The sequence below is a fragment of the Cetorhinus maximus genome, chromosome 6 (genome assembly GCF_964194155.1).
Source record: "Cetorhinus maximus chromosome 6, sCetMax3.hap1.1, whole genome shotgun sequence".
Lineage (NCBI taxonomy): Eukaryota > Metazoa > Chordata > Chondrichthyes > Lamniformes > Cetorhinidae > Cetorhinus > Cetorhinus maximus.
The window spans coordinates 96,011,094-96,024,723 of record NC_135884.1 but is presented as its reverse complement, the minus strand read 5'-3'; the positions used below and the strand labels follow the sequence as shown (position 1 = coordinate 96,024,723).

General features: G+C 42.5%; 1 protein-coding gene across 3 annotated transcripts in view; it reads left to right on the top strand.

The window, feature by feature from the left end:
• The window catches only part of ano10b (anoctamin 10b), a 134,532-nt gene extending 124,721 nt beyond the window's left edge, over window positions 1-9,811 (top strand). For all 3 annotated transcript variants that reach the window (XM_078544119.1, XM_078544120.1, XM_078544118.1), the window contains 3 exons: window positions 2,618-2,755; window positions 6,754-6,870; window positions 8,090-9,811. In XM_078544119.1, coding sequence (XP_078400245.1) covers window positions 2,618-2,755; window positions 6,754-6,870; window positions 8,090-8,218 — 384 coding nt within the window. In that variant the 3' untranslated portion in view covers window positions 8,219-9,811. The remainder of the gene's footprint in view (window positions 1-2,617; window positions 2,756-6,753; window positions 6,871-8,089) is intronic.
• The last annotated feature ends 3,819 nt before the right edge of the window (window positions 9,812-13,630 follow it).

Genomic DNA, 13,630 nt, shown 5'->3' with positions numbered 1-13,630 from the left:
CAAGGTTTTTTTTCTGGGAATTTAGCGAGGATGAAGGTATTTACTCAATGTCTGTGCTTAACCACTTACAAGCTGGTTACAAAGAAACTAGTCTGGAAGAATTCTTTTAGTTTAAAACAAAAAGGGGTTCACTTTTATTGAGTTGAAAACCTGCCCAGCTAAAAAGATATAAAAATGGTTAAAAATGTAAACCCGCGTCGGACCTTCACAACACACACCCACACCCACACAAGCATGCAGATTAACAAGATATACAGTAGGAAGTTGCTTTCTTAGTCAAAGTAAAGTTCAATGCTAAAAGGTAAGAAAATAAGAGTTCACTGTTTATGAGTCCTTTGCTGGTATCTGTGGCTGCAGCAGATTTTTCTCCAAGGTGATCTTGAAATTCCAGGAGTTGAAGCCTATGTAAAACTGCAATTGCTGGAGACAATTTATGTTTACATTGTAATCTGTCTTTTCCAGCAGTTGATTTTTGCACCTGAGTTCCTTTCGATGGAAATTCACTATCTCTATGCTGAATTTTTAAACTGTAACAGAGATAGGGTCTTAACTTGGTAGAGAAGAGGAGAGGGGGAGTATTACTGCTCCATAGGCATGTTCTTCCAGACTACTGTTTTAGCAGCTTGCATGCTGTATTAAAAGAGATTTCAAAAATGGTTACTCCAGTCCCATGACTCTCCCCCGATAATGATTTCAGAAAGTAATTGCTTAGCTGATGTCTGAACCAACTGTGGCTATTGTGATATGGCCTATAATGTCCCAGCCATTAGCTTCTGAATGATTCACTATCCATCTTGATGAGATAGGAAAAACATCTTTCCATATAGCTATTGTCCTGGTAGACATTCTGTCTCCGCTTGAGAGGCAGTCTTATAGAAATGCAAATGTGCGATCAGTACAGCTTCAGTAAATCTTTCTGAAGTAGTTCTTGGCATGAAGTGACTTGTGGCAATCATCTTAAGGCGGTGTCTTTGCTTGCTTTTTAAAAGTCCTTTTTAAACAGTTCAACATATGTTTAATCAGCCAATGAAATTAAAGATTAATGTCACTCATACATGTGTCACATCATCATGACACTGACAAGAGGTTGAAATGTATTTGCTCTCATTGAATAGTGAGCCTCACAAAGCAGTGGATGTCAACTGTAAGATGTTGCAAATATCTCCAGCTCCAGCCTGGAAGGAGCCAGACACATTAAAATTGACCACCATGGTCACCTTCACAGCCACTTGCAATGTTATCCTTGCCCTGATCTGCAGGTTGCAGTTGTGGCTACAGCAGGTGGTAAATTTCAGTCAGGATGTCCTTACTGACGAGCAGATGTCTCACACACTGCTCCTTGCTGAGGCTCTGGTAGGAGAACTGCTCACTGAACACCCTCAGTGGATATGCACCCCTGCTGAGAACCCTTCCCCCTCCTCCTCCTGCTCATCCAGTGGTATTCCAAGTGAAATGCCTAGTAGTGCTTCCAAGTCTGGAAGCAACTGCTTTGCACAGCAGCTTTGAAGTCAAGAAAAAGTCCTTCCGCATCTGCCAGACTTTTGCAACTTGAAGCATCTACAGAAAGCACCGAACACTTGTGGAATTGTAACATCAGCTAGGAGAAATTAACTTGTAAATAGTTGATCATCCTTCTTTCTGCTGAATGCATGTTCAGCTGTGCTGGATTAAAACGGTGTATTGGCTGGTGTGGTGCTCCAAAATGGCACCACTGGCATCAAATCAGCATTGCACACTGATTGAATTTATAATCTGCCTGCTCTGCAAACTTGCAGTGGACGTTCATTGTAAGCATGTGCTAACAACATCACCAATATAGCGTCTGCTATGGTTTGCCCCACAAGTGTGCGTGCACGTTGCCAATGCTACTTTGAAGTTCTAAGGGCACTCATGATGTCCAAAAGGTGGATGTTACCGAGCCTAATTTCTCACCTATGATCTATTGGGACTGCAGCTAAAACACCTGTGCATTGGACCAGGCAGCGTAGTTGGTTTAATGTACTTACATATGGCTTAGTTACCCTTGGTTGTCAGGGAAACATTTCACAAAGCTTTACCACATTAAAGCCAATCTGTGGCGTTAATTAGCTTCCTTTCAGAGGATCGATTAGATTCAATCAAGGTCTGTAATCAGGTCAACTTTTGACCTTTTCTTCATTGTTCTTTTTTGCTCTTAGAAAATTGACATCAGTAGCAGTTGTTCACAAATCTATGACTAAATTAGGACCATGGAGTGGAACACTTTCAATTGGCTGTAGTGGAGTTCCAATCTCTCTTCCAAACCAATCGTTTCTCTCCAACCAGAATCTATTCTCCAATACCCTGGAAGTAGCTGCATATGAGGAATTCAATTTGGGTTGTACTCTCTGTCATACTTACAGTATGTAAGTTCGGTTAAAGCAGTTCCGTTAATTATCAAAGTAATTGATTACAAGAAGATAAAAGGCACTTACAGCAAGCTAACATCTCTGTGTTCATTTCCAAAGAGTTCCTATTTTGCTTTTAAAGACCAGTGAACAGGTACTTACTCCATCATTTGTGGCTGGCGTAACAAAAACTTGCGTCAAAGCTCTTTTAACAGTGCACGGGTCTCTCACTATATGCTCTTCTTCCACAGACTGCGTTTGAGCTGATAGGATTCTTGTCAGTCATCACCAACTGTTTTCTAATTAGCATTTCCCCTCAAGTAGAAGAGTACTGCACAGAAAATAATATAGCACCTAAGAATGTGTTGATCTGGACAGTAGGAGTGGAGGTAAGTGAATGTTCTTAGTGTTCACTCCTCTCTAGTTTGCAAGACACAATGACAAATGACAGTGTACACATGCACAGCACAACATCAGCCATGGCAAGGAGAAGAATACAATGGTTTCGTGTGTAATAGAGTTATGTATTGAATGTATTTTCCAAAACTTCATTCTGGTTTATTTGTTGGTTTTATAATTGGCACTCAAAGGGCGCATACAGTTCCTATTGTTTATAATGGGTGCATTGATGCCAACACGATTTGCCCACTATACAGAGTGGCTGACATAACCAAAACATTTTTTAAAACACACTTTAAAGATGTGAGTGAATAAAAGGTAAAGAAATTATATAAAGAGTAATACCTACACTGTGTGAAAGGACCATGCTCCAAATTGTTATGAAAAATGGCCCTTCCGTCCATCTTCAGATACCTCAGGGCTGAATTCCTGAATCTGGCAGGCAACATGAGGCAGGGACAAAGAGAAGTTACACAGCTCACCATCCACAATGACGAGGAGCTGAGCAAGGTAGCAACAAGGACCTGCCAGCAGTGGCAATGGCATGGGATGTGGAGGGAAGTGGGTGACTAAAGATGGCGGACTGACTAAGTCAAGTCACTTCAACAGGGTGCGAAGAGCTGCTTGAACTGCCTGAAATATTCGGCCCACTTAATACATTATAAACAATGCTACATTAATTGATGCCTACGGAAATGACAAATGGTCAGCACCATTTTCCGAATCTAGGAAGTTGTCCAGGATAAGCTCAGCTAGTGTAAGCGATGGGAACTGTATTCATCTATTCTTTATATATGCCTTTCATCAAGCATGTGTCCGTCACAGTACAGACAACACTGGGGAGATTTTTGTCTTCACCAGAGCAGATCCTCAGCCCCTTTATAGAACCCATTCAATTCTTATTTCACTGAAACAAACAGAATGAAAACCAGGCAGCTTCTACAACGGGTAAGTGGTCAACTCGTTCCGATTGCCTTACAGGTGATGAATTTGAAAGTCGAAGCCACAACTTTCTTACACGTGCAAAGCAATCTTGGCAATAGAAAGCAAGCCAGATTTTCAAATTCCTTGAAGAACGAGACTGTGGGAGTGGAACATTCACCTTTGATGCACTCACCATTAATAAAATGTGAAAAGAACACATGTTCACACACTTCTAGGGTCACACTTGGGGATTTTATTGGGGCATTGAACTGTAAACAACCATATTGTTAGATATTAGCGAAGTTGAAGCTAAGGATCCATTCCTCTAATCCTGCAAACTAAGTATGAACTCCCAAAGAGTACCTTCTTTTCCTCAGTGTGGTACCAGTTATTGGGGGTGCACCCTTCAATCTATATCAGCAGAGAGATCAAGTGATACCAAGCACCTACACATGCCTAAGGAACATAATAGTCTTCTCCTCTCCTTCCACTCTGACTGATCAGACTGCTAATGCTGACAGAGGAAGTACACTGAACTGAAATGCTAAGAAACCTGGACATAACATGAGAGGTTGTGAGGATGGCCTCTCCTTGCAGTACAACTGGGTCTAAGATTGAGTTCAATGTTTGGGAACTATTTGTCTGTCATGGTGTTATGTGATAATGCCAATACCCAACATCAGTTCTATGTTGCTAATCTATATTGTTTTACCATTTTTCTCTCCATTCATCCTCCTTTTTCTATTGCCCACATCAAGGTGAGGGATCAGTGCTGGCAAATGGAGTGCTCTTCCGTATTGGACACTCATTGCTAAGATCAGGCATGCTCTGTGCAATCAGAGCACAGCTTGGCACAGAGTGAAACTTCCCATACCCTGCCCCAACAAGGTGCCTTTATGGCAGCCTTTTTTTTTCTATTTGTTCATGGGATGTGGGCACTGCTGGTTTGGCCAGTGTTTATTGCCTATCCCCAATTGCCCTTGTTCAGAGGGCATTTAAGAGTCAACCACATTGCTGTGGGTCTGGAATCACATGTGGTCCAGACCAGGTAAGGACAGCAGATTTCCTTCCCTAATGGACATTAGTGAACCAGATGGGTTTTTATGACAATCAGCAATGGTTTCCCGGTCATCATTAGACTGTTAATTCCAGATTTTTATTGCCGTGGTGGGATTCGAACCCAGGACCCCAGAGCATTACTCCTGGTTTCTGGATTACCAGTCTAGTGCCAATACCACTACGCCATCACCTCCATTTGTCATGTCGGATGCACATAAAGCCACTCAGAGTTAGGCTGCCAATTTACTGTGTCAGCACATTTTAAAAATAATTATCTGCTCAGGGGATGTGGACGTCACTGGCGAGGCCAGCATATATTGCCCGTCCCTACTTGCCCATGAGAAGGTGGTGATGAGCTGCCTTTTTGAACCGCTGGAGTCCCTGTGGTGTAGGTATACCCACAGTGCTGTTAGGGAGCGAGTTCCAGGATTTTGACTCAGTGACAGTGAAGGAATGGTAATATAGTTCTAAGTCAGGATGGTGTGTGGCCAAGCATCTGTTGCCCTCCTCCTTCTAGATGGTAGAGCTCACACATTTGGAAGGTGCTGTCAAAGGAACCTTGGTGAGTTGCTGCAGTGCATCTTGTAGATGGTACACACTGTTGCCATTGTGTGTTGGTGGTGAAGGGAGTGAATGTGTAAGGTGGTGAATGGGGTGACAATCAAGTGGGCTGCTTTGTTTTGGATGATGTCAAGCTTGTTGAGTATTATTAGAACTGCACTCATCCAGGAAAGTGGGGAGTATTCCATCACACTCCTGACTTGTGCCTTGTAGATGGTGGACAGGCTTTGGGGAGTCAGGCAGTGAGTTACCCTCCGCAGGATTCCCAGCCTCTGACCTGCTCTTGTAGCCACAGTATTTATATGGCTAGTCCAGTTCAGTTTCTGGTCAATGGTAACCCCCAGGATGTTGATAGTAATTCTAAACGATTCTAAATGCTAAATTTTAAGCAGTTTTGGCTATGTACTTGTTCTTATAATGAACAGGGTGGAAACTGCCCAGGACCCTTACAGCTGGACAAAGAGAAAACTTTTCCCCATCATCTGGGATAGATTGAAGAGAAATGACAGTATTCCCATCCCTTTTCTCTATCACCACTCCCCAGGATTCTTGGTTATTCTATTTTGTCCATGCTCTTTCCCCCCATCTCCACACACACATACTCAGCACTGAAACAAAATTGCTGTATCTGTAATTATACAAGGCTATATCCTGAATATGAATCTGTCATTATCTAAACAATAAAAATCCATATAACTGAAAAGGGCACTGACTCTCCAGTATCTGAAGACAAACACATACCCCCAGGATGGACCAGGAGGTTGGCAAATATACTCAGTTATCTTGTGATTACAAAAGGAGTGCAGTCTGACTATCAGACTCACATGATTTAGACAGCAATGTCCCTTCGCTGTACCTAATTTTGCCGTTCAGCTCCTTTAATGAGCATAAGGTTGTCTGTTCCTCACTCAATAAACTGTTTCATTAATGGAGAAGTGAAAACAGAATTAGCTTGAAATACATGCATGACCATCGGCGTCTAAAAAGAGAGCAGATAGGCTAACATTTCTGATAGAGGCACTCCTCTTTTTAGATGCCAACTGACCTCCTTGTGTACTTAGCTTTCATCCTGAATTTCTGAACATTTAGACTACTTCTTGTTCTTGCTCCAGTCAACCTAACTGTTGTAATATGCTTTTAAGGGATATCATCATGATATCACTAAAAGGGAAATGTGTCATGTAATCCAGTTTCACTTTGAGCATTTGAGCAGAGCACACACACAGAGCTCTGATGTCTTCAAGGTTTATACCTATGTATAACTGTTCTCATGTTCCTACTCTCAATAAATGAACCCACAATGTGTTTACCAAAACCCTTATGAGCGATTGGTGCCTTGTGTCTTATACAGTAAATAAGCCCAAGAATTATATCATTATATTACACTGACTAGTGAGTTCTTCAGTTTGCAGGCTGACACTGTTCCATTATTTCTATGTTTCAGCATGCCTTGCTGGCTATAAAGGTCATTTTAGCTTTTGTTATTCCTGACATTCCCCAGTGGGTGAAGCTGAGGATTGACAGAGTCGAATATCAGTCCCTTCAAGCCCTCAAGCATAAGGTAAAGTATTACTTAACTGTAAAGCATAATAGAACCAAAGCATCCCTTTCATGCATTGCTAGAGGAACTTCAGTGGAGAAAAATGTCCTCAGGTGCTCCAGGGAGGATCTTGGGCCTACATTTAGAAGCGTATGTTGATAAGGTTAGGTGAAGTAGGGTCAGCGGATGCTCATGTGGAACATAAACACCGGCATGGATCATGGGTCGAATGACCTGTTTCTGTGTTGTACGTGCTAAGTAATTCTATGGAAATACATTAATCATGAGAAATCCAGGGCAAATCAGAAACACAGTAGTCAATAAATCTGCAATCTCATCGCCCTGTGTTAGCAGAGTCAGATGGTCCTGCTACTGGTTACTAGAGTCTGATCACTGATGTTTTAGATCAGATAGTAATCTATGCTCAACAATTGTATATACATGTCTCCCTGAGACAAGTGCAATTCTTACTTGCTGTTGTGGAGTGATCTCAAGCTCAAACCTTCCTGCTCTCCATGAACAATTTACAAACAGGTTTCTCATAATTCAACAGCAGCTTCCATTGATGTAAGAATATAGGAAATGGAATGTGGACTTGGCCTTCAAACCTGCTCTGCCATTCAACAAGATCATGGAAAATCTTCTACCTAAAATTCACCTTCCTGCACTATCCCCATAATCCCCTAATTTCCTTAGTATCTAAACATTTCTCAACCTGTGCATAATGCCCTCTTTTTTAAAAAAAAACAGCCGTGATCTTATTGAATGGCGGAGCAGGCTCGATGGGCTGAATGGCCTACTCCTATTTCTTATAATCTTATGAATATACTTGAAAATTGAGCACCCAGAGTTCCCCGTGGTAGAGAATTTCAAAGATTCATAGCTCTTTGAGTGAAGAAATTTCTCCTAATCTCAGTCTTAAATGGCGGACCCCTTATTCTTGTATAGCAATTTTAACACGGTAAAACATCCAAAGCCCTTCACAGGAGTGTAGCCAGTCAAAAGTTGACACCAAGCCCAAAAATGTGGAAATGAGGACAGGCTTGGCTAAAGAAGTAGTTTTTAAGGAGCGTCTTAAAGGAGGAGAGAGATTTAGAGGCAAATACATTTAGGGAGGGAATTTGAGAGCTTGGGGCCTGAAGGCACGGCCAACAATGGTAGAACAAAGGCTGAAAAAATGAGGCTAATTTCTAAACGGCCATCAGAATTTAAGTGGCTTGTTATTTTCTCCCTATTTTAGCTGGCTGAAGCAGATAAAGGTCACAGCCGAGAAACTGAGGAAAAAGAAACATGGCCTGATGGAATCACACGGTCTGATTCAAATGAGAGCTCGCTGCATATGAACAACAGGCAGCTGAATTTACTATAACCACCCTGTTACCATGTGATGTAAACGTGCAGCAAGACCAATTCAACACACATCAGGCCTATGAACTTAGAACAATTTTACCTCAGAAACTATCTCTGCCTCTCCACTATTTATTTTTATGGAGCTGACATTGCTTTGCATAAAATAGGATAGCTCCTTTGTTATTTTATAGTTTCTCACTATATGCACAAATATATATCTAAACCAGTCACTGATAAACTACACTCCCCACAGCCAGGAACCATGGATTCTACCTTTATTTCCTGCTTTGTATTTTGATTAAACAACTGTAAATCAACACAGCCGGGAGCAACACACAGCAAGATCCTCGACAGAAAGGGTGGCAGCTTAATTGGTTTCTCTTTTACAAATATGATCCTGTTTATTTAAAGGGTCAGTCCAAAATCCTTATTATTTCTGGATGTCTGGCATAAATACCAATCTCATTTACTGAAACCCTTTTCCAGTTGCCTTTCTATTTTGAGTGTTCCTCTGATGAAACACGAAAGCAGTTTTCAAAAAAATAAATTCCTTGCAAGTGTTCCTCATGCAAATACAGCATTCCAAATATTGAATGGGCTAATCAATGGTAGTTTGCCTGGCCCTCTCATCCACAGTTGGCATTGTTTAACAGTTGGGAGTCCTTACCATGTGGCCTTGACTGATTGTTATGCCCTTACTCAACGACCCTCTGATTGATGTTTCCATTGTTGGAACTGACTGATAACTGCAGTCCACACGGTTGTATTCTTTACCATGTGGCAATCTGACTGGGCGCTTGGGTTCTTTATCTATTGGTCCTCTGACCACTGGTAGCATTTATCACTCTGTGGTATGTTATCGTTGCTTCTGCAGTAAAACTGATAAACATCCTGTCAGTAATGATAAAAGCAGATGCACCATGACATCATTGTCATTTAATCTCTCTTTCTCAAGTGCAATTAGGGATGAGCAATAGCTGCTGGCCCAGCTAGCGAAGCCCACATTCCATGAATTAATAAAAAAAAGACCTCCAACCTAACCCTGACCTTCTGTTGTGTTCCACCTGCTTCATGCCCTCTTTTCAACAGCATAAAATCCATCACATCTCTACCTCTCTTAGCTCTGAAGATGAGTCATATGGACTCGAAATGGTAACTCTGGCTTCTCTCTCCACAGATGCTGCCAGGCTTGCTGAGTTTTTCCAGCACTTCTTTGTTTCTGTCAGTAATGATTGTTGTCATTGGCCACAATTCTACCTTTTGGCTTTAAAATCTTCACAAACAACAACCATATCATGACTTTGAGGAAATGTGAAAGTATTCCTATTCAGTGCTTTGTGAGTTCTAACACATCCTCTGCATGCCACAGAAAGTGTGTAGAAACTTTACAAAATTGATTGCGCACGAGGGGAAGGGATTCAATGTTGAAAAACTGAAAGAAATAAGAAGATTGATGTCCTTTCTATAACTTTGAGTGTAGCATAATGTAGTCCATGTAATGCATTGGTTGTTTATTTATTCTTTTTCCAATACTATTATTGTGTATATTGGGAAAGGCAATAGATTTTCTCATGGACAGTATTTCATGAAAAATAAAGTACAAAGTAATAAAGTCCCTTGTTTTCTCAGTCGATTTGAAAGTGTCTCCATGATGGGATGTTGACTTTTTGACTGGTGTTATCCTACACTTACAGGTTTCTGATCAGCTCATGTGAGGAGAGCTTATTTTTAATTTTATTGGTCAGGGTATAGTGTGCAGAACATGCCCAAATTTCTCACTGGGAAAACCTGCCAGGGGGCATGGGCTTGTAAAGTGACCTCCATGGAATACAATGTGCACCAAGGGGACCCAAGTTACATTGTGGGTTGCCTTTCCAAACTCTTCCTAGGGATAAAGGAACAGTCTGGGTTTAGTATGTAAACAAAGAGCTCTGCTCCCTTGCTGGGTTCCATCTAAATCTCAGAAAAGTAGAATATGAGCGAATGCTAACTGCTAACATTGTAAATAGTGATTATGCAGATGTTAAAAGTTCCAACAAGATCCAATCACCACTGCAGTCAAGAGCTAGATCACCCACTTGACTTACATTTTGGCACCAATTACTGGGGAATTACTGAGGGAAAAAAAAATACCGTATAAAACATGAATTCTTAAGTTTTTTTCCTGAGGTAATTTTCCTGAGAAAAAGCAAATTAAATAATATTTCAAAACCCAAAAACAACCATATATTCCTTAAAACAACTTAATAGCAAGGAATTGATTTCCCTGTATTGCATACAGTGAATAAAGAAAGCATTAATTATTTATTTTCTGGGAACCAATTGCAAAATACTTGCTTCATCATTTCTGGCAAATTTAATTCCAAATGCTTTGACTGGAGACAATGGACATCTGGCCCCCTCACTTCTCTGCACACCCTGTTGCAAGGGTGTAGCCTTTAATCCACTAGGAGGAATACATATGGTACATCCAGGTTGCGTTTGGTCCATGCTGTCTAAATATGAAGTCTGTGCCACACATGAACATTATTAATTCAAATTTCAAATTCGTGAAATAGCAACAAATCACACCTGAACAGGTTGGGAACTCACCAATCAACACATGCAACAGCTGTTAATGAAAACTACCAGTCAGCAATTTCAATAAACTTCCAAACAGATTTCAGCTCTTAGCTGAAGATATCAGCACCTGGTGTCAGCAACAAGAAGTGGAAGTGGAATCAGTCAAGGGGGTGCACTCTATATGTTGGCTTACCACCGCGTTTCCAATCCCCAGAGTTAATCAAGGTTTGACGAACAGAAAAACCCCCATCTCAATAAACGCAGACATTCCACAACATCCGATGCACCAGGAAAATGGAGTGTCCATAACCCTCACCTCAGCCATCATTGATTGTCAATGTAGTGGCAAGCCCTTACATGATACTGTCTGCCTGGAAACATCCCAACAACATGACCATTCAATACGTAGGGCTGGATTTTATGCTTCCCCCCCCACCCCCCGGCATATTTGATGGTAGGGGGCTCATAAAATAGAATGGGTGATCTTCCCACCACCTTTCCATTCACACCTGACCTGTCAGGTAACCTACCCACCCTTGGGCCAGTTGAGGCCCTCAAATGGCTAATTAATGGCCACTCGGGGCTGCCTCTGCTGCTATTTTATGTGGAACAGGGAAAGGTGGAGGCAAGGTGGGCAGCCAGCAGCTTTTACTGCATGGGTCCCTGTCAGGCAGGAAGAGGAAAACCTCCTTTAGGGGGCTCCCCTGTGCCCATTAGAATCAATCATGGTGGCTCCCATGGAGAACTAAGTCCAGTAGAATACTCAGTGGCTGCCAGATATGCGCTCAGATCTGCATTCCACTGCTCTGGCTTTATACAAATCCCAAGATCAGACACCCCCTTAAACCCTCCGCCTCCCCCACCCCCTGCCCCCCGGCCTCTCTAACACGGTATCCCAGCCCTCGCATCCCCTCACTGGGGTCTCTCAACCAGGCCCATCCCTAGACTTACCTCTGAGTCCGGCCCCCATGACTCTTTTTCTTTGGAGACTGCCTGGAGTACTCCCAGCAGTGGCCATTGTTTGATCCAGACGCCACTGGGACTACAGAGCTACTGGCCAATCAGATTGGTCGGCAGCTCTCGAGGGTGGGGCTTCCTCCCAGATGTTGGGGCAAGTCCCACTCTGACTCAATTAAGGCTGCTTCCAGCATAATATCAACGTGGGCAGCCATCTTCTGAGTCAGCAGGCCAAAGACTAACTTTTCCTTCCGGCCTGTGGGGAATATGTCTCCATGTAAAATCCAGCCCATATAAATAAAGTGATCAAAATTATATATTTACACATTGCAGCATCGATTGAATGGATACCCATGCAACTTTGTGCTATTAGGAACGTTTACGCTTATGTTTACTACCACTATGCCTTGGTCTAACCCTGACATCTGCAGCTGAGTTGGAGGCAGCTTGCTGAGCTAGATCTGAAGAAGAGTTATATGGGCTCAAAACGTTTCTCCCTCCACAGATGCTGCCAGACCTGCTGAGTTTTTCCAGCATTTTTTGTTTTTATTGCTCAGTGCTATGCCCTTTTGCCTGAGACGACCTTGGCGGCTGCCTTCTGGTGGTGCGAGGCCTAGAGGACTTCAGCCTGCTGAGGATCTCTTACACAGGTGCAGAGGCATCCTCCTCAGCCTTACCTCCTGGAGGCACTGGGGTCACTGGCAGAGGGGATGAAGAATGCCAGCTCACCCTTAGTGCACTCTGAGAAGAAGCCCCCAAGTCAGCTGGCTGACACTCTTTGGTCCATGTCAGCGTGTGATGGCACCTCCCTGACTCCCAGAGGAGAAGAGGCATCTGAAGGGACGTCAAAGTGCCCTGACCCCTTCTCACCTAGCTACCAGTGTATAGATCCCATGACAAGAGCAATGGAATGCAGGTCCAAGTGCCTATCCAGCAGCCACTGATTGTTCTCCTGCACCTGGTTTGCCATGGGGGTCACCAACCTCTCCATGAAGGAAGCCAAGCACTCATCTGCTGGACCCAAGACTGAACTCATGACTTGTGTTACAGATGCGGGAGGAGAGATAAACTAAACCCTTCAATTCCCTTCTTTTCTGGAAAGGTAGATGTGGGTGTTTCTTAGCCCCCTTTTTAGCATGAGGTCAACTTAAGAAAGCATCAACAGACTTTCACGGGCGTAAAAATAAATAAGGTGATTTATTCACACGCTCGCTCCAAGTCTAAATGCTGCACCAATCATGCAGCACTGATGCACATGTACATTTGAGAAAAAATACAGTTAAAGAGACTGGAGCACTTTTGCAAGTTGCAAACAAAAGAATAGTTCATAGTTCACATGTCTAGCTCATTGTAAGAAAACTATCTTTGCTGGTCTGATGAAGAAGGAAGTCTATTCCACTCTTAAATTTTAGTTTAGTTGAGTTCAAGATAGCTGGAGTTGGACATCAGAGTTGTTGTAGGATTCCCTCAAAGAAATGAATGTTCAGCAGGCCATGAAGCTAGGCACTTGTGGCTTTCATTACTGGAGGTCCAATTTCTTTGCAGGTGGACTTGGAGAATTGGAATCAGGCTAGGAGGCTGATCCAGGTTCTTAAAAGATGGCACAGCCTTTTGCTGTAGCTGTTGTCTTTTTTTGTGCCTTCTGCAGACTGCCCAGGCCTTTTCTTGAGTCATGGGATAATAAGGATTTCATTATCAGAGGACAGTTTCAATCACATGATTAACAGCCATTGTCCACCCAGAATGGCTTAACGTTAAAAGGCCATTATATACAATAGAAGATAGATGGTGGTCTTTCGCATTTATTTTGTGGACAATTGGTCTCTTCAGCTCTCTTTTGTGAAGCATTGGCCCTGGAGATGAGAAGTCTAGATGTTTATTGACTTTAGGATGTAGGTAAATCACAGACAAT